The sequence below is a fragment of the Crinia signifera genome, chromosome 4 (genome assembly GCF_055691185.1).
Source record: "Crinia signifera chromosome 4, ASM5569118v1, whole genome shotgun sequence".
NCBI classification, from domain to species: Eukaryota; Metazoa; Chordata; class Amphibia; order Anura; family Myobatrachidae; genus Crinia; species Crinia signifera.
In genome coordinates this window covers 12335693-12357341 of record NC_139220.1, presented here as the reverse complement: position 1 = coordinate 12357341, position 21649 = coordinate 12335693, and the positions used below count along the sequence as shown (strand labels likewise).

The 21649-nt window shown below is 48.4% G+C and overlaps 1 protein-coding gene across 3 annotated transcripts; it reads left to right on the top strand.

Moving 5' to 3' along the window:
• The first annotated feature begins 39 nt into the window (after positions 1-39).
• Positions 40-20966, top strand: LOC146073719 (aldo-keto reductase family 1 member C23-like). Of its 3 annotated transcripts, XM_083181116.1 has the most exons (10): positions 97-253; positions 9892-10026; positions 10492-10659; positions 12981-13097; positions 13401-13478; positions 15050-15172; positions 15603-15715; positions 18341-18506; positions 20225-20307; positions 20717-20966. In XM_083181116.1, exons 2-10 carry the CDS (start codon positions 9946-9948, stop codon positions 20757-20759), a joined length of 972 nt encoding a protein of 323 aa, XP_083037242.1. In that variant the 5' UTR covers positions 97-253; positions 9892-9945; the 3' UTR covers positions 20760-20966. The 3 variants fall into 3 exon arrangements, with proteins under 3 accessions (XP_083037243.1, XP_083037241.1, XP_083037242.1); XM_083181117.1 differs by lacking the exon at positions 9892-10026 and having other exon boundaries at positions 40-253; positions 18341-18433; XM_083181115.1 differs by lacking the exon at positions 9892-10026 and having other exon boundaries at positions 41-253.
• Positions 20967-21649: the final 683 nt, after the last annotated feature.

The following is a 21649-nucleotide window of genomic DNA, read 5'->3' as shown; positions in this document are numbered from 1 at the left end:
ACCTCACTAGAGTCCGTGTCATGATGACAACTCGGGCTGGTGCCGCCCGCGGCCCGCCACAGAGAGAGCGGGGGGCGGGGCTAGCACTGCAGGTGTCAGTTATCGGAGACTATACAATACATCGACGGGCATCATCCACGTATAACCCCGATGGAGAACCTCGATGGATGGAGCCAAGTGTAAGGGAACCATCGATGGTGTAAGCTCCAATGGCCAGCCCTGGTCTTGCCACAACCTCATCCTACACCACAAAGTAAGTAGGTCGACATGCAAAAGGTCGACAGGTTAATAAAGTCGACATTATTTTTTTTAAATAAACTTTTATCATTTTCCATATACTGTACATGGACTACGATTGCCCAGTGTGGTGAGGGTACATGGTTTTCTACCAATTTAGCTCAGCCATGTTGACACATACAAATTAAATACATTACAGAAACGTATGTCGTCGTTTTGGGTCGACATGCACAAGGTCAACGTGGAATTGGTCAACTTACATGGTTTTTTGGTGTGAATGTTGACACCTAAGCACAAGAATCCCCAATTAGAGTAGAGCGTACCCGTCAGGCCACTTTTACATTTTCAATCAACCTGTATTTGTATCAACATCGGCCAGCTTTGCATCCCCCACAGAAACCTATGGGGGATGCAGCCGGCGGCGCTGCAGGGGGGGGATTGTAGCAGGGATCGGCGATTACTGCTGCGGTCCCCTGTGATACATTAGGGGATACTTAATATTTGCTGTTAGCCGCAAATATTATATGATAAATGCGGCCCTGAGTCTCTGAGCAATGTAACGTAGGTTGTGTTATTTTACACTATTAGCTATAGAGCAGAATGAATGGCGCCTCGCCGTGCGCTGGGCATGTACAGACCTGGGTGATTCCCTCCTGCCATCGCGTTGTCTTATGTAAGAGTGAGGGTGAGATTTAATAGGATGAGAGATTTAGAAAGTGAGAGATTTGGTAAGAAATCTCCAGGTTTTTTAAAGCTGCAATCATTTACACTGCTAAACCAGTTTGATTTTGATAGGGAACTTGAAAGAGGTTTAGTCAGTCGCACAGTAATAGATGGGTTTTTATGCAAGGGTGGACCCTCCTTGTGTATTATCAACAATCAATTTGTAATGGGTACGAGGGTGTGCTACCATGGACACAAAAAGGACATATTTATCAGGAAAGAAAAGAGTGTCTTTTTATGGTGCACCTAGAGAGAAAAATATTTAATAAAACGTCACTTTTATTTAATTCATTAAAATAGTTGCGAATATAAAAGAAAGTATGACAAGACATGAGACTACATATAGTGATGTAAAAAAGGATAAAAATCCTTACACCTAGTGGAAACCCCACTGCCTATTATCCCAATCGATTTTAATTGTATGGCTCAAAGTTGTGGTTATATTACCATTTAATTATAACGTGGATCAGGGTTAATGCTGTAGTATATACAATGTTTCAAATGACCCTGGGCTCTCTCTAGCAGCCGCTGGCAAGCGCCTGAGCACGGATGCAATTCCGTCTCAGTGCTGCTGCTGGCTTGCTGGAGCCAGTAGTACCACGTCCTGTGTTCTCCCACAGAGCCGCGTCAGAGGGGTGCCTGTGTGCACTTCCTCGCTCAGGTGGGTTAAGAACAAACAGGAACACTAACGGTTCTGACGCCAGATACCGTATCAGTGTATGTTTTAGGGGACCGTGTCCAACGGTAACCCCAACGCAGCCAACAGATCAAAAAAAATACAATTTATAAGTGGGGAGGGGAGAGTGGGGTATTAGACACACTAGGTGTGTAGTTAAGTCGAGCGTACGCTTTCGCAAAAAAGCTTCCTCAGGACCAAAGTGGACCTGAGCGAGGAAGTGCACACAGGCACCCCTCTGACGCGGCTCTGTGGGAGAACACAGGACGTGGTACTACTGGCTCCAGCAAGCCAGCAGCAGCACTGAGACAGAATTGCATCCGTGCTCAGGCGCTTGCCAGCGGCTGCTAGAGAGAGCCCAAGGTCAGTTTGATTTTGAAGTGTAAATGATTGCCGCTTTAAAAAAACCCTGGAGATTTCTCACCAAATCTCTCACTTTCTGAATCTCTCATCCTATTAAATCTCACTCTGAGTCTCTTATCACACACCGGGATCTGGACTTTCTCAAGGACTCTGACGGCTGAAGGGCGACGGTTAAACAGAGCAAATCTGCTGAGTAACTCTGACGCTGGGACGACTCAGGGTTTTTTAGTGGTTGTTGGAAGACATAGACGCGGCTGACAGTTTCCAGCATAGAACTTACATTAAAATAGGAAACACAAGTGTAGTGACTTCTGCATTAAATGGCAGGTTTCCTGCAAACGTCTCCTTGTTCCTCTTGCACTCCACGTGCCTGAATTAGACCTCATCGCTGATCTGCAAAGTTATTTATTTATTCACAGTTTCTTATATAGCGCAGCAAATTCCATTTCGCTTTACAATTGGAAACAGTGATACAACAAACTGGGCAGTGACAGACCCATAGAGGTAGGAGGGCCCTGCTCTCACGCTTACAATCTATAGGTTGCATATGACTGTGAGCACATAGCAGCTGCTCAGACAGAAAGAAACCCCGCCCAGTGCAAATGTACGATTGAATTGAGAATGGATCACTGATCGTGTTTAGGGATTAAAAAACGCTCAATCCCAGGATTCCCGTGATACCTGGTATTGATTTTATCAATGTATTGACAAACTGTAATCCCCCCTCTCCCCCAAAATCTGGCATCCTGTAGTGTGCCCTAACCAGTGGTGGCGGTGAGGAGAGCGGGAGCCATGCGGCGGACTGGAGCCGGGTGGTGAGCCAGACAGGAACCGGGAGGAGCTGCAGTGAGAAGAAGGTGCGACTTCGGAGAGGGAGCGCAGGAACGCTCCTGAAGACCAGGAGACCACAGCGATGGAGACAAGAGTTCCAGGGGCCGCGGAAGCGTGCAGAAGATGCCAGGATCATGAAAGAAGATCTCCGGCGCCTTCTGCAGGAGGAGAAGAAGCGGCACCGCCGCTGGCCTGGACGGGCCAGCGGCAGAAGAAAATAAAAAGGGGGCTCCTGGAGAGGCCAGCAGGGGTGGCAAGCAAAAGAGCTAAGAAAGCCCCCCCCCCCTCCCCCCCGCGGCCTCTCCCAATGGCAGGTAGGCAGCCCTTGGGCCACCTTTCCCACAGACCACTGGGTGATCGGGCACCAGGCATGATCAGGCCCTCTTGGCCTGTGGGCAGGGCCGCCGACAGGGGGGTGCCAGGGGTACAGTTGTTCCAGGCCCCGGCCTCTGGATGGGCCAGGGCAGCTGCCCACAGTGGTACAGCACCACCACACCCCCCCCCCCGCACATATCCCCCACCCGGCGGTCTGGCGCGCACAATACACAGTGGAGCATTCAAAGCGCCGGGCCAAGGATACACTGTGCATTGAGTGCTCCAAGCCCCGAGTCCTGGAGGGAGAAGATGCTGCGCCGCCGCCACTGCTGGTAAGTAATAGTAAGTGTGCCGGCGTGCGAGGGGGGGGTGTTCCGGCGTGAGGGGGGGTTCTGCTGGGGGCCCAGGCTGAAGGTCAGTCCCGGCCCCCAACATTATTAGTGGCGGCCCTGACTGTATTGCATGTATGGGTGTTCGTGCAGAGCGAAGTTGCTTAGCCTGTTGTTTATAGTTGTGTTGCACCACACAGACACTTAGTCAGTTCTAGGGCTCGGTGTTGCAGTTATAATAGTTGTGCCACATTTAGGTTGAGTTAGGCTCTGCACGTGTCTGGTGTTCTTGTCTCCTTACAGGCGCCTGTGAGGAGAACTGTGGGGTGCAGTGTCACCTTGTCTGTCCATCTGTGAGTGTGTGTTTGTCTCTGCCTAACTCCATTCCTTCCTCGATTCAGGGTGTACCTGGACCTCACACCCCCGTGCAATGTCAAGGCTTCACCTAGGTGCGGGAGTGCCAATAGCTGACACTCCGGGCTCGGAGGCCGCCCGCCGATGATGATGTTTCCCAGAGCCCAAAGACTGCTTACGTAAAGGTGTTGCGGGATGGAGGGCGCTTTGTTCTTCATCCAGGAAGAACAGCACTCACCTGTTCTCCTTCCACCTGGGTCATCGTGTCCGGGTGTCTGAGTTTTCCAGGACCGTGGTTCATCACGGCCTGAAGGTGAGAGGGTGCTGCGCCAGGTAGGTGGTCAGGATACACCTGCACCGCAGCAGGCACCGCACCACACCGCCTACAACACCCCTCTCACAGACCCTATTACAAAATAGCATTAAACTCTCCCTATATTAGGTTACATCCCTGCTGTCCCTGGGATCTGGACTTAGGCCCCCATTTATCATTGATCTCATTTACAATGCGATCTGGGCGGAATATTACCCCCCAGGATCGCATTGTAAAATGCGATCATTTCACCCGAATGTATGACCTGCCAGGGGCAAGGACAGGGCTCCGAAAAGAGCGCGTCCCTGCGATGCCTGGAGCCAGAAGACGGGGGGTCTGTGCATGCGCGGTTATGCGCTGCCCCCCCACGACCCCGATGACCGCTCGGGCAGTGCGGATGTTTTCGGGGATTTAGCCGCAAATATTGCTTGATAAATGGGCCCCTTAGGCACTTAGGTATTATCTATGATCTTCTAGAAGGTTCTAAATAAATAAGTAAATTTTGATTGGGTGCCGATAGTAACATCCCATATAAAGCAGCAGGTGATCACAGAATAAATATGGGTCAGGGGGAACCAAGGGCTGCCAGGCAGCTCAGAGAGTGCTGAGCAGGCCCCCAAAATGGCAATTGTGGGTGTCGTGCCGCAAGGCCACACCCCGCCACCCAATGCTCCGCCTCCTCCATCTGAGGCCTTGCCCCTTTCCAGCCGTGTGTCTAGATGCCTGACCTCCAAAACATGAGAGGTATGAAGGGCAGTGCATGCACAGGGGCCCCGCCACCATACTGAACACATAGCAAAGATGGGCTCCTTTCAGAGTGAACATTGTTGCATGCCAACATTGTTATTCCATCCATCATCTCCACTACAGATACAAGCGGCCTGCCACATTATGTTCATTCTGTTATCAGCTGAGACTTGTCAATCACTGTCTTAATGTTCTTTACGCTACGTTAATTGTGTTTAAACTGTGTAAAATCTCAGCTACGTTTATCAAATCCTTCAATTGAATCTGTTTTAATTTTAAACAAGCATGTGTCTTGTCCCTCCCAATCAGGACAGCCGGCTTGGCAGCGGAACAGTTCTCTATTCATGTACAGAGCTTGGCAGCTAACGTATTCTGAGCTCGCTGGCATCTGTCCCGTGGGCCTGATTCAGGAATGATCGCACCGCTGCTAATCTATGGAGCCCTGTACGCCGCCCAGCCAGAGTGAAATCCCGCCCTGATTAAAAAGTAGCAGGCATCTATCGCAGGATGGCGTGCACATCCTTACTATGTGCAATCTATCGACATTCGCCCGGCCTGGGAATTTGGTCTAAATTAGGCCCCATCAGGTCTGAATTGGGAACAGTGCGAAGTGCCCAGATCACGGGTAGGCAGGCGTGGCAGCTGCATTGGGCACAGTAAATCTTAGAAGTCACAAGTTTAGTACCGGGTAAAATCATTTTGTTCTGCTTTAGAATATCAGCATCTGACACCAATAATGAGGACAATTACCCACTTTTCCACAGTATCACTGGCGTAACTTCGTCACAGTTGCCCGAAGGCAAAATAAATATTGGTGCCCCCCCCCCCACCCATGACCAATAATAAAACTGATTTAATAGGTTATTCACATGTGATCGCTGTTCTGCTGAATTGTTGAGCCCAATGATCATGTATCCGCCGCCTCTTCAGAGTGAAGTGCCGCCCCCTGCTGGCCTGCGGATTGTGTAGCACGGCTCGTGAAAATTAACTGGATCGACGATTAGCTGCAAATCCAATCGCAACGACACGGCTGCGTTTTCCCTGGCTCTCCCAGAAAACGGGTGGTTACCATGCACGTATGACAATATATAATTGATATGAGAAAGAAACATTAGCGTATATTTAACCCTTGTTAAAAATAATTGTCATTTTTATTTGTTGTTTATTCAGAAATAGTCTACACTGAATGTTAAACGATGTTAATGTTTTTATTTTATAGTGGCTTGCCATTGGATCTGCTACTAGCGGCGCTAGTAGAAGATCCAATGGCGAGCCACTATAAAATAAGACTCAGGCTCAACAGCCCTAGCGCTAGTCTAGCGCTAGGGCTGTTGAGCCTGAGTCAATGTTTTTTTCATTGCAGGCCAATCAGTTGCTGCATTTTCTACACATCTACTGTGAAACCGGGACAGACATGAACTTTGCTAGTTCTGTGGCTGATTAAAACCTGAAATTCAGTCTTGCAGTCAACAACCGAGAAACCAGGCTTGCCTATCCTCCAGGAATTGCCAGGAGGCTACCGAAAATAGGGTCCCCCTCCCGGCCCCCCGGGAAGGTGGGCAATCCTCCCACATTGGGCAGGCAGTCCCCGCACACCCCTTCCCTGCTGCACAAAATTACCGGTTTTCGTGGGTCCGCGGGGAGGGGCGGGGCTAATATGATGCAAATCGTGTCATTTCCCGTCATTTTAGCCCCTCCCCCAATTTGTGGACCCGCAATTTACGTTATTTGACTGTCATGGGGGCGGGCTTGATGACGCTTGCCCGCCCCGCCTCCCCTGACATGCTGCTGTCTCCTCGAGAAAAAAAAAAGTTAGCAAGTATGTAATAAACTCTCTTTATTTGTTTGTAGGAAAATGAAATCAATTCTAGGCTTTAATGAAGTTTTGTAAATGGGAAATAGACCAATACATTATTATCTTTCATCAACTTATGGGGCGATTCAGCAAGAGTTGTTTAATAGGCGATGAGTCACTATTGGGGGATTTTCACTATTCTACGCTTGTGTGAAGGATCAACCTGCGGTCGCATTCTGGAAAATTTTACCAAAGTCTGAGCAATGACAGGGGGCATTGGATGGGCATGGTCTGGATAGTGCATAACATATATGGCAGAGTTTTGAATTTATAAAGTATGTAAAAATACAAAGAATATATTTTAAAAATCGTATTTTTATTATTCTAATAATTGTTATATGCAAAACTCTGGAGTAAAAAGTCTATGGCAGGTGAGGCAGTGCCTCACCTGCAGTGCCTCACCTACAGTGCCTCACCTGCAGTGCCTCACCTGGCTATCTTTTCTGCACATCTCTTATCAAAACTCAGCGACTCTCCAGCAGTATATACTGCTGCACATGTGTATAATGCCGGCATGTACCCCAGGGCTCATATATTGTGTGCAAATCTGGCTCTGGTACTTGCCAGGGACTTCTCATCCATTAACCTCACCGCACGTCCCTGAGGACCGGCCCTTGGGCCTGGTGCTGGTTTTAAAAAATACAGGGAACCCCTACTCAAATTGTTTCCGGATTTTTTTAAACCAGGACTGTTTTTATTAATTTATAAATACAAAGCAGTCGTATTTGACTGCTTCGTAAATTCCCCTCCGGAATACGAATTTGCACACAGCTATAACAGCCGAATGCAATCATATTAAGAATACGAAAAATCATATCCGTATTCTTAGTCCATTTCCCCCCTCTGACTGAGAAGCCGGCAAGCGGAATCTGATCATTTGGTATTGAGCCAAGAAAAGTTTTATTCCGCTGTGTTCCTGCGCAGTACATGATGTAAATGACACGCACAATCCTAAATATTCCGCCTCACTCGCCAGCTTCTCTATATAGACACATTGAAATTCTCATTGCAACGTTCACATGACGGTGGGACCATAGATCCCCCTATAATTCCGTATAATCGGGCGTTATTCCCTTGAAGTATAAATAGTGCATGAAATGCTCGTTACTTCCAAACCTTCCACTTTGTGACGTATTAAGCATTACATAACTGGGCTCCACATAATCCCTCAGATTGGGCTGTATTAACATTACCCAACAGCTGAATTCTTTCATGTTCTCTGTATTGTGTATAGGTCACAAGTATGCTCTATGTATTGTACAGAGGTGAATAAATCCAAACCTACTCTAACACTAGAAACATTGGGGGTCATTCAGACCATATCGCTCAGCTTCGAATTCGTAGCCTGATCGCTTATCGGACAACCTCCATGTGATCACAGCCGGCGATGACAACTTGAACAACAGGCGCTGGGCATTTGGGGAGGCACGCCACCGTTTTATCGGAGTGCCAAGAAAGCGCTGGCACTCCCATCGTTCGCAGCCGTGCACAGGGATGGGGAGAGAACGTGGCGGGCAGCATTTACCTGATCGCTGGGTGCCGAAGAATCACAGCCCAATGATCAGGCCTGTATGACCCCCCGTAAGGTGGTCATCTAGGGTTAAATAAATTAAGATGAGAGTTCTGTTGAAGATAGGATGTTGCCCACAGCAACCAATCAGATTCTGGGGTGATTCACGTTCGTTCGCATTAAAGCGTATTTGGCCCCGTTCTGATGGTATTATGTGAATGTGTAGCTCCCCTGTGGCAATGCCTTCGGTCGTTGAGGCGTTTGCAGACATCGGTCGTCGAGGCGTTTGCAGACATCAGTCGTCGAGGCGTTTGCAGACATCGGTCGTCGAGGCGTTTGCAGACATCGGGGTGGACAGGGGGAGGACAGGGATGCCCAGTGATTTCTGGCCATGCCCACAAGAATGATGGGAGCGCCCAGAAAAACCCCAGGTTCTCCATGCAAATGCAGGCGTGGCGAAGCCTGCCCGGGAAGGGGGCGAACATCACGACATCAGTGCCCACCCGATTATCGGACATGTCCACCGGTTCCTCCCCGTACGGCGAGGCTTAATGGCATTAAACTCCGCCCCCTCAGAAGTCCCTCTGAGAGTCTCCTCTCCAGGTTTATTCCGGGGGGGAGGAGAGATGAAAAGTAGGTAAGTATGAGTTAGATTTGTGGGAGTTTTTTTTTTCTTTCTGTGCAGGGTAAATACTGGCTGCTTTCTTTTTTACACTGCAATTTAGATTTCAGTTTGAACAGCCCCCCCCCCCAAATCTCTCTCTGCACCTGTTACATCTGCCCCACCTGCAGTGCAGCAATGCTTTGTCCATTAGAGAAAAAAAATGTGTTTTTTGATCAACTCTGAATTAGGACCTTCGTTAGAAATCCCATCTTAGTAAATTCACCCCCTAGAGTTAGGGGTGTGGAACATGCATTTGGTCAACATTGACAAAAGGTCGGTATGCACCAGGACGACACGAAAAAGGTTGACACATGAAAAGGTCGACATGAGTTTTTCACGTTTTTTTGCTGTCAATGTGAACATCTGAGTACATATACAAGGCAAAACCATTCTGTATAAGGGATTGCCCCTTTAAAAAATGCCCGACTTTGGCCAGCCTCCCGCACGGCCTGCATTAAATCCAGCTCAGGAGATAAACATTGCAAATAAGAAACACATACAATATATATGGGGTCTGTGAAGGCGATTATATGACACTAAATGATAAAGAATCAACATAGGGCAGAAGTGGGGTCTCTGTTATCTGAGGGTGCAGGCGATCGGTCGCAATAGCGCCTTCGTGTGTGCACCTGCCCTGTGGAATTTTCCTGGGTGCGCAGTTGCACGAATGTACAGCATTGCGGCCCTGTATAAGTCAGTAACACTCCTGATGGGAACGTCACATATTCATTACATAACTGGTGGCGCTATATGAACAAACAATGGTTCTGATTACCATCCGTTCCTCATCCCAGAGTTGGAATGTTGGCAGCGAAATGCAGAGCCTCTGGGGCTCTGTAGCGGAAGAGGGGGGAGATAATGTACTCAGCTGCTATCTCCATAAGCACAGCCCTGTCAGCGCCGTCTCAGTGTATCTTACAGTATTGATCTCTGTGTCATCATTACTGAGGGGTGAAACTCCACTTTGTGTACAGGCAGACAGGGCTCCGAACACTAGGCCACGCTGAGCCTAACGCAGAGGCACCATCATGGCCGTGGAACCCTACGCCGTCCTGTGCGATGGACACAGAATTCCAGTTGTCGGATTTGGGACCTATGCACCTGAAAAGGTGAGTGCGACGCTCCCTGCTCTTTCCTTATTCATTCAACGACACACATAGGTGTGTGTGTGTCTGTCTGGCGGGGAGGTTACCCTATCCAGCCATAACGCCGGTGTAAGGCCAGCTTAAGTCAACAGGGTTGGTAGGTCAACAGTGAGAGGATAGGTCAACAGGTATAAACAGTCATCATTGTCAAAAGTCTGACGTGGAAATGGTCGATACAACAAAAGGTCCCCACTTTATATGTGTGTTTTTGGTTGACAGTCTAAACAGTCGAAACCAGTTATAGGTAACATTTCCCCTTTGGAATGTTTGATACATCTCCCCCCTCGGACTCTTGTTGAAGTGGTACCTGGACAGCAGTAGGAGGGTTGTATAATCAGGGCACCATAGAGAACATCCACTCCCCAATATTACAAGAACAAGTTATTTTACCTACAGTATAAACCATATGCTGTCCTTATATTTTCACAGTTCCCAAAAAGCCTGGCAGAAGAGGGGACAAAGGTGGCCATTGAAGTTGGGTACCGCCACATCGATGGTGCCTACATGTACGGTAATGAGGTGGAGGTGGGTCGGGCCATCAAGGAGAAGATTACAGATGGAACTATAAGGCGAGAGGACTTGTTCTGTACTGGAAAGGTAATAATTATAGCTTCTGCACCATGAAAAGAGAGCTGACGCGTTTCTTTTACCAAAAATAACGCATTTCACCTACACATGTTGCATTTTTTGCCCCATGCAGTTCCCGATGTGAATCCTGAACTAATTGCTATGCAGTCATTATAGAGGTGGATGTTACTGGGGGCGAGGGGCATAAACATGTAAGGTAAGAGTGACACCACCTGAAACCCTTACCTTACATGTTAACGCTCCCCATGTCACCCAGTAACATCCACCGCTTGTTGATGGGATTGCAATATTCAAGGGCAGGGCCGCCGACAGGGGGGTGCTGTGGGTACAGCTGTCCCGGGCCCCGGCCTCTGGAAGGCAGCTGTACCGTGTACCGGCAGCTCAATTTGCCCATCGCAACCCTCCGTTGTGCTGCCTGCACTGCACTTGCTGCACTGAACGAAGCACAGGCTTCCGGAAGGCAAATTAAAATGCTGCACCGGCTTTTGAGCCAATCAGAGCTTGTGTACCATTAACCAATCAGAGGGGCTGCCGGTACACAAGGTCTGATTGGCTCACCAGCCGGTGCTGCATTTTAATTGGCCACCGGCATCCTGTATTGAAGAAGCCTGCGCTTTGTTCAGTGCACCGAGCGCAGTGCAGGCAGCACAGCGGAGGGTTGCGGTGGGCAAAATGAACTGCCCGGGCCCTTTCAGAGGCCGGGAACCGGGACAGCTGTACCCACAGAACTCCCCTGTCCTTGAATATTGCAATCCCATCAACAAGTGGTGGATGTTACTGGGTGGCAAGGGGAGCGTTAACATGTAAGGTAAAAGTTCCAGATGGCGTCACGCTTACCTTACACCGGATGGGATGAGGGAGCAGGAGTCGGGCTGTAAGTGAAGGGAGATGAGGGTGGGGGACCGGATTGGAAATCAGTCCCGGGCCCCAAAATTCCTAGTGGCAGCCCTGTTCAAGGGGGGAATGAATGCAGAGGACCGTCATCAGACCTCTTGCACAAACGATAGGGGCCGGTGCAAATGTACACTAATAATGATGTTGTTGGATGGATAGATGGATGGGGGCAATAAGGCCAACTCCAAATACAGACAGCAATACGCATTTATCTTCAAACGCAACACTAGATCAGGTCTGGTGTACTATACGTCTTTGATCTGTCCTCGCAACCTGGCCCAAGGTTTAAGTGTTATTGGTAAAACTTATTTAGTCCATCTTGCAAGACCCCACACTTAGCAGGAGCTGACATTTCATTGGCTGCACCTATAGTCATGAGAAGGTATGCTGGTCTAGTCATGAGAAGATAAGCTGATATAATCATGGGAAGGTAGGCTGGTATAGTCATGAGAAGATAGGCTGGTATAGTCATGAGAACAGAGGCTGGTATAGTCATGAGAAGATAGGCTGGTATAGTCATGAGAAGATAGGCTGGTCTTGTCATGAGAAGGTAGGCTGATATAGTCATGAGAAGGTAGGCTGGTCTAGTCATGGGAAGATAAGCTGGTATAGTCATGAGAAGATAAGCTGGTATAGTCATGGGAAGGTAGGCTGGTCTAGTCATGAGAACAGAGGCTGGTATAGTCATGAGAAGATAGACTGGTCTTGTCATGAGAAGGTAGGCTGGTCTAGTCATGGGAAGATAAGCTGGTATAGTCATGAGAAGATAAGCTGGTATAGTCATGGGAAGGTAGGCTGGTATAGTCATGAGAAGATAGGCTGGTATAGTCATGAGAACAGAGGCTGGTATAGTCATGAGAAGATAGACTGGTCTTGTCATGAGAATGTAGGCTGGTCTAGTCATGGGAAGATAAGCTGGTATAGTCATGAGGAGATAAGCTGGTATAGTCATGGGAAGGTATGCTGGTCTAGTCATGAGAAGATAGGCTGGTATAGTCATGAGAAGATAGACTGGTCTTGTCATGAGAAGGTAGGCTGGTCTTGTCATGAGAAGGTAGGCTGGTCTAGTCATGAGAAGGTAGGCTGGTCTAGTCAAGGAGAAGAGAGGCTGGTATAGCATGAGAAGGTAGGCTGGTATAGTGATGAGAAGAGACGCTGGTATAGCCATGAGAAGGTAGGCTGGTGTAGCCATGAGAAGATAAGCTGTTATTGCCATGAGAAGACACGCTGGTATTGCCATGAGAAGACACGCTGGTATTGCCATGAGAAGGCAGGCTGGTATAGGCAGGAGAAGATAGGTTAATAAAGCCATGAAAAGTAGGCTGGTATAGTCATGGGTAGGTAGGCTGGTGCCAAACATTGGGATTAAACACAAAGAACATTGTGCTACATCCTCAGATGCCAATCTCAACCATTACAACGTTTATGTCTTTCAGCTCTGGGCCACCTTCCAGTCCCCGGAATTGGTGCGCCCAGCTCTGGAAAAGTCCTTGAAAGACCTTCAGATGGATTATTTGGACCTTTTCATCATTCACATTCCTGTAGAATTTAAGGTAATCCTGGACAAGAAAAAGCTTTTTGTCCTTATGAAGCCTAAAGCCTCCATACATGATACATCTTCCACTAGTCCTTAATGAGAAATGAGAATATTTTGATCTGATGTTGGTCCACCGTTTTGTTTTGTGCTACTTAAAAACAATACCCACATCCAGTATGTCGCAGTCTTTGGGTACATTAACACTGCGCTTCATAAAGTATGTGTTTGATGTCTTATACCATTCACACAAGTGGTGTACCATACGGAGGCTGCCCCTGGCCCTCAGTTGTGATCTTTACTTTTGTATTATATTTTGAAGCCGGGAAAAGACTTGGTTCCGGTGGACGAAAACGGAAAATATCTCTACAACAACACAGATATCCGGGATACCTGGGAAGTGAGTGTCTATATGTATTTCTGGCATTTGGAGAATTAGGGGGTATTCAATCTTAGATTCCGACAGTCAGAGACTCGACCGGTGGGATTCAATGTTCCACCTGTCGAGTGTAGAAAAGTGGGCGTGTTGGCGAAAACGGCCGTGGATTGTCAAGAAACGGCCATAAATTCAACAATCCACTGCCATTTCCAACACAAGTCAGATCTGTTTTGTCAAAATCCGCCTTCAATGCGGTCGAAAACGGCAGCACTGAATAAGCGGCAGGCCCTATTTCCCCTGTTGGAAATAGCGCCAGACATTGAATACCCCCCTTAATCACTGAATCAGTAGGAAAGCAGTGCCGAATCACCTGCAACACCGTTGGCCGGCTGAGTAACCCTCGAGGATATGTAAAGCGGAGGCCTCAGCTTCTTCACTGCACAAGGAGATGGATACCCTGGCCTTGCCACTCCCACTAAACACAGACACACCCAGCCGACATATCCCCACACCAAAATGCAGACTGTCTATGACCGGTGATGCACATGTGCAGTATTGGTCCGAACCACGAGACATGAATCACCCCCATGTTACAGACACAAATTCCGCTAACCACCAGACATGAATCACCCCCACGGTACACACACACACACAACTTCAGCTAACCACCAGACATGAATCACCCCCACAGTACACACAACTTCGGCTAACCACCAGACATGAATCACCCCCACAGTACACACAACTTCGGCTAACCACCAGACATGAATCACCCCCACAGTACACACAACTTCGGCTAACCACGAGACAAGAATCACCCCCATATTAAATTCAGAGTGGTTAATTTTTCAGTGAGTGATAAAACTCATTGTGAATGATAAAAATTCCCTGCGGTGCTTGTGTAATATCATTGTATTTCATCGCATCGCATGCAATATAGTGGCATACAATTCATGCAATGTGATTTTTCATTGTAAAGACCCGATTTTTAATTGTAGAGCCTTAAGTAGTGGCATGCAATGAAAAAATCGGGCGCCCAGATAATACACAAGTACCTTCCCTGCCTATGACAAATAGAGCTCCAATCAGCACCCAACGGCCATTTTTCCAAACATGTGGCAGTTTGGAGCTTAACATGTGGCATTTGGGAGCTGACTGGTTGGAGCACCATGTATCTCATGTGCTTGAAAAATTACAGTTGGGGGCTGATTGGCTGGCGCACCATTTATCATATGCAACTAGTTTATTCATTCACAGTGAGTCTTGTCACTCATTTATAAATGGTCCCCTAAGTTATAAGTAGAGGGGAACGGTGAAAAAGCATTTCCTGGGTGTGCCCACAAAAACGCTGGGCGTCCCCATACGAACATAGGTGGATCAAAGCCTGCATGGGGCGGGTCATTTACGATTTAAAAAAAAGACAGTCTAAATTGATTTTTATTTACGAACGCCTACAAAACCATTCCCGTCGCACGGCGGGCGGCGTTTCTTCGCTCGGTAAGCAGCAAATTTACTCTGCTTACTGAGCCGTGCTGAATAACCCCCACAATACGTACACTCAGATATCTTATTTAACTTATATATCGTTTCAGGCCATGGAGAAGTGTAAAGACGCCGGTCTTGTCAAATCAATTGGCGTTTCCAACTTTAACCGCCGGCAGCTGGAGCTGATTCTGAATAAGCCGGACTTGAAGCACAGGCCGGTGTGCAATCAGGTAGGTGGCCGGTGGCCCCCCACACTCTGCACCCGCTGACATTGGCCGACGCTGCGCACAAGACCAGGGCAGTATGAGCCCCTACCACCTTATACCCCAGACCGTAATTACTAATGTACCTGGCTGTACAATGCTATGGTGTAGAATAGATCATGGAATCTCATTACATACGTCTGTATCTCAGCTAGAGAACACGTAATCTCTTGGAAACAACCCGCTATAAACTCTCTGCCTGGTATTTATTGTGGTGATGCAGCATTATTGCCTGGGATTAGCCCACCTGACCCCAGGTCAGAATCGCGGTGGGCGAAGAGGGGGATTAGAGGGGGAGGTGTAGTTGTGATGGGGCATGGGGGGGGGGGGGGCGGGGGCTGTTTTGCATGCTGCATTTTGTGACGCATCTAATGTCATTTACCCCTTTCCTGCATAGGTGGAATGCCATATATACCTGAACCAGAGCAAGATGCTGGAGTTCTGCAAATCACACGACATAGTGATGGTGGGGTACAGCGTCCTGGGATCCAGCCGTGATGAGACTTACGGGTAGATTTAAAACCAGGGACTTCTTATCATATAGGCAACCTGGACAGTTGCCCAAGGATCAACGATTCTAGGGGCCTTCGAGCAGGGGGTAGGCTGGTACCTCCGGAGCTTCTTGGGAGGCTGCTGTCTGGCGGTTAATGTCTGTTAGCCTTGTTGATTGGTGAATGGCTGGTGCTATCAACCAATCAGACTGCTGACAGCCATTCACTGTATGGAGGCATTTATCATTTATAAATGTTTCTCGTCCGCGTGGATTGGTGGGAGTGGGCCCAAATGCTTTTGAGATGGGCTACTATAAAACTTCTATAGAGTTTTGATCAATACAGCGCCAGTTCTTTAAACTGGGGCCTCTGCGTGGTATCATGTGTTCTGGGGGCGCTGTGTGGTATAATTTGTTTTAGGGGCTCTGCATGGTATCATGTCTTCTGGGGCGCTGTGCGGTATAATCTGTACTGGAGGCTCTGTGCGGTATAATGTATACTGGGTTCTCTGTGTGGTATAATGTGTTCTGGAGGCTCTGCATGGTATCATGTGTTCTGGGGGCTCTGTGCGGTATAATGTGTTCTGGGTGCTCTGTGCGGTATAATGTGTACGGGGGTCTCTGTGCGGTATAATGTGTACGGGGGTCTCTGTGCGGTATAATGTGTACGGGGGTCTCTGTGCGGTATAATGTGTACGGGAGTCTCTGTGCGGTATAATGCATAATGGGTGCTCTATGTGGTATAGTGTGTACTGGGGGCTCTGTATGGTATAATGTGTACTGGGGGCTCTGTGTGGTATAATGTGTTCTGGAGGCTCTGCATGGTATCATGTCTTCTGGGGCGCTGTGCGGTATAATCTGTACTGGAGGCTCTGTGCGGTATAATGTATACTGGGTTCTCTGTGCGGTATAATGTGTTCTGGGTGCTCTGTGTGGTATAATGTGTACGGGGGTCTCTGTGCGGTATAATGTGTACGGGGGTCTCTGTGCGGTATAATGTGTACGGGGGTCTCTGTGCGGTATAATGCATACTGGGTGCTCTATGTGGTATAGTGTGTACTGGGGGCTCTGTATAGTATAATGTGTACTGGGGGCTCTGTGTGGTATAATGTGTTCTGGGGGCTCTGTGTGGTATAATGTGTTCTGGAGGCTCTGCATGGTATCATGTGTTCTGGGGGCGCTGTGTGGTATAATGTGTTCTGGGGGCTCTGTGTGGTATAATGTGTACTGGGGGCTCTGTGTGGTATAATGTGTTCTGTGGGCTCTGTGTGGTATAATGTGTTCTGTGGGCTCTGTGTGGTATAATGCATCCTGGGTGCTCTGCGTGGTATAGTGTGTACTGGGGGCTCTGTATGGTATAATGTGTACTATGAGCTCTGCCGAGTATAATGTGTACTAAGGGGCTCTGTGTGGTGTAATGTGTTCTGTGGGCTCTGTGTGGTATAATGCATACTGGGTGCTCTGTGTGGTATAGTGTGTACTGGGGGCTCTGTATGGTATAATGTGTACTGTCATAGCTCTGCCAAGTATAATGTGTACTGGGGGCTCTGTGTGGTATAATGTGTTTTGTGGGCTCTGTGCGGTATAATGTGTACTGGGGGCTCTGTGTGGTATAATGTGTTTTGTGGGCTCTGTGCGGTATAATGTGTACTGGGGGCTCTGTGTGGTATAATGTGTTCTGTGGGCTCTGTGTGGTATAATGCATACTGGGGGCTCTGTACGGTATAATGCATACTGGGTCCTCTGTGTGGTATAATGCATACTGGGGGCTCTGTACGGTATAATGCATACTGGGTCCTCTGTGTGGTATAGTGTGTACTGGGGGCTCTGTATGGTATAATGTGTACTATGAGCTCTGCCGAGTATAATGTGTAGTGGGGGCTCTGTGTGGTTTAATGTGTACTGGGGGCTCTGTGTGGTATAATGTGTACTATGAGCTCTGCCGAGTATAATGTGTACTGGGGGCTCTGTGTGGGATAATGTGTTCTGGGGAGTATAATGTAATGTATAGGACTTATATGTGCTCTGTGTTACTATCCGTGTATATTACTGGTAATCCTTTACTTACACGCTTTCGTTTAACAGGATTAGAGGCCAGAGGCTAATGACAGCTCTGCAGCACTTGGCACACAAAGCCCAGCAGTGGGTACATGTGGCCGTGCTGGCAGCGGAGGGCTGGCATGGATGCAAAGCGTGCGCAATGTGTAGAAGATTATTTAGCGCAATGTGTAGAAGATTATTTAGCACAATGTGTAGAAGATTATTTAGGGCTTAACGCTTGCACGTTTTGCTGATGTCCACGCAACAAAGTGATTATCGGCGGACTACACATGTGCTGCGATCGCACTAAACATGTGGTAATGCACCTTTACAAAGCCGTGTGTACTATGCCTTGGAGAGAGATAGTGTAGCAACCAGTTGGCTCCTAACTGCCATTTTTAAAACTCAGGTTGTAACATAGCAGTTAGAAGCTGATTGGCTAGTACTTTATCTTCCTCTACTTTATTTCTCTCTAATCACAGAGTTATTGACAGTACGATTGGGCGAATCCTTAGCAATGTAATTACAGTGCTAGGCTTCAGCAATAGTTTCAGTACCCCGGCTCCATATATTGTACAAGATGTCCCCTATATATCTATATACAGGATCGGCCAGGACTTCCCTGTACTCCTGGAGGATCCGGTTCTGAATGCCATAGCGGAGAAGCTTGGTCGGACGCCTGCGCAGGTGGCAATGAGGTATCTATTACAGCGCGGGGTAGTGGTACTCGCCAAAAGCTTCACCCCGTCCAGGATTAAACAGAACCTACAGGTAACTATAGGGTCCTAAACTGACCCATTGCTGCTGGAGATGCGAGAACCGCGTTGGACCATTATTTGGGGATTTGGTTAGGGATTGGGGTACCATAATTTCAGGCTAAAATGGGGTACCTCCTAACACACAGACCGCCAGTGCTGGCCCAAGCTGCCAACTCACCAGGCAGCTGATTATATGGGGAGCCAAAAATGCCTTCGCAGCAGTAAAGGCCCACAGACGATGTTGTTCACAATGTCGTCCAGTGTGTACACTGAGCATCTTCAACGATGCAAGCTCTCGCTCCTACCATGTCAGAGAGGGGCAACAAGTGACCATAGGGCTGTGTGCACCCCTCCAAGACCCCCAGCTCCTCCCTGCCTTGTGTTACATTTATGTGTTATAATGTGTTACAATTGTTTAAAAGAGATGAAAACAAAATCCCTATAGAACCCCCTACCCCTAATCCCCAACCTAACCCTACATCCCCCCCTATGCAAATTAAGCCTATCTGTCCCCTTCCATAGCCTTACCCTCTATAGTGCCTATCCCTAAACCTCCCCTCCTGCAGCCTAGTGCTGCCCGCCCCCCTCCCCCCTTCTCCTAGAGTCCAACCCTAACTTCCACCCCTGCAGTCTAACCGTAACCACAGCATAACCCTAACCCACCCTAGTGGCTAACTCTAACCCCCTACAGCCTAACCATAACCCTCCTTGTCTTACCCTAAACCCCCACTCCTGCATCCTAACCGTAACTGTCCCCTTCCACAGACTACCCCTTCCCTAACCTTTAACCCCCCCACAGCCTAACCCTAACCGCCCCCCCCCCACAGCCTAACAATTCCCTAATGCCTAACCCCCCCCACAGTCTAACAATTCCCTAATTCCTAACCTATAACACGCCCCACTACAGCCTAACCTATAACCCCCCCACAGCCTAACCCTAACCGCCCCCCCCACAGCCTAACAATTACCTAATTCCTAACCTATAACACCCCCACCACAGCCTAACCCTAACCGCCTCCCCCCACAGCCTAACAATTCCCTAATGCCTAACCTATAACCCCCCACAGCCTAACCCTAACCGCCCCCCCCACAGCCTAACAATTCCCTAATGCCTAACCTATAACACCCCCCACTACAGCCTAACCTATAACCCCCCACAGCCTAACCCTAACCGCCCCCCCCCACAGCCTAACAATTACCTAATTCCTAACCTATAACACCCCCACCACAACCTAACCCTAACCGCCCCCCCCACAGCCTAACAATTCCCTAATGCCTAACCTATAACACCCCCCCACCACAGCCTAACCCTAACCACCCCCCCCCCACAGCCTAACAATTCCCTAATGCCTAACCTATAGCCCCCCCCCCACAGCCTAACCCTAACCGCCCCCCCCCCACAGCCTAACAATTACCTAATTCCTAACCTATAACACCCCCACCACAACCTAACCCTAACCGCCCCCCCCCACAGAGTAAACAATTCCCTAATGCCTAACCTATAACACCCCCCCACCACAGCCTAACCCTAACCACCCCCCCCCCACAGCCTAACAATTCCCTAATGCCTAACCTATAGCCCCCCACCACAGCCTAACCCTAACCACCCCCTACCACAGCATAACTACCCCATTACTGCCTAAGACAGATGGCAACAGCTATGAGTGACATGGAATCACCCAGACAAACCCCTCTGTAATGTGGGTTCCTGCGCACGTGTCTTCCTTCCAGGCTCTGGACTTCCAGCTCTCCGCGGAGGACATGCGGTCTCTGCATGGGCGGAACAGAAACCTGCGCTATGACAGCATGCCGATGTGAGTAGGATGATGCAGAATTCACTGACATGTCTGATGGTACTTATTGGTCAGGGCAATTACACCAGTGCGCTCTCGCCACAAAAATCGCTAAATCCCTTTTTTACTTTCTTTCACTTAAAAATGACAGGTTCTCCTTTCTGAGCAGTGTAATCTCTGCTTTATGTAGGGCTGCAAGTCCACGATGGCTCCGCCCCTACCTAGCATCACTTTCTTCCGATACGTCCCCCGCGATGCCGAGCTGGCTGGTTCCTCATGGAGGGGCAGCCAGAATATCTGCAAATACGGATATAATTAATGGTGTCATCCATATTCTGTAGTCTCAATTTATTTGACTTTTTTTTTTCCTGTTGGCCAGACATTTTACAGATTCTTTTTTTTACTTTTTAATCTTTTGTTTTTTTCACAGGTGGAAGGACCATCCGAAGTACCCTTTTCATGACGAGTACTAATGTGACACGAGCACTTTCTGTATACGATGCGCCCTATACACCTTGAGATAACCTGAGGTTATGGGGGGAACAAGATGGCCGACGAGAAGCCATGCTTGTAATATTATTTATGTATGTGTCGGGCTAAATGGTATGGAGGGATGTGCTAACAACCAAGAGAATGTCTCCGTTGTCCATATTTTGACGATAAAGCTGCATTATCCATTAGTATGTGATAATTGTCTGTCATAGAAACATTTATAATATTATTGCAATATATTTGCTAAATGTTGCCATCGGTATAATGTTCTATTCAGTGCATGGCCAAGTAGTGGAGCTGACTGAAAAAAACTGCGTATTATTCTTTGTTAATAATTAAGGCAATGCTGCCCCGTTGCTAACAAAAGGAGAGCACTAATATATTGAGGATACCTAAGCCCCAACAACCGTTACCCTAGGGAATAAAAAAGGGTATCCGGGCGACGGAACTACGATGTCTAGACTGACCATATTATGGTCGACCGTGTTTAGTCAAACCGTCTAGTTAGACACCGAAATATAGTCAACTGCGTCTAGATGGTCAGTAACGGAAGGTAGACGCCAGCATTAGCGCGACGGCAGGGTTGATATAGATCCGCTAGGTTTTACAGTCAGCCTTATAGAGGGAGCGTGTGCAACATGGTCCTTCATCAGACTTATGGGTGTGCTGTGACGCTTAGACGGTCGGGATTACATCAGTCACTAGTCCGACACCGGAATCCCGACTGCTGGGGGGGCGGAGCCGAAGCGTTATGAAGCTGCGCTCATCACAGGTTCTATTCTACCACCGCGGGGGTCGTAGAGAATCGCCCCTGTCAGTCGGGATCTTGACTGTCAGGCATTTAACAGTCCGGATTCAGTCTTTTACATGA

Excerpts from the sequence above, each read along its gene's own strand:
- LOC146073719 (XM_083181115.1), top strand. The coding sequence starts at position 164 with ATGGATGGAGCCAAGTGTAAGGGAACCATCGATGGTGTAAGCTCCAAT. Across the intron at positions 10,660-12,980 it reads ACTTGTTCTGTACTGGAAAG|CTCTGGGCCACCTTCCAGTC; the intron begins GTAATAATTATA and ends TATGTCTTTCAG. Across the intron at positions 18,507-20,224 it reads GGATTAAACAGAACCTACAG|GCTCTGGACTTCCAGCTCTC; the intron begins GTAACTATAGGG and ends TCTTCCTTCCAG.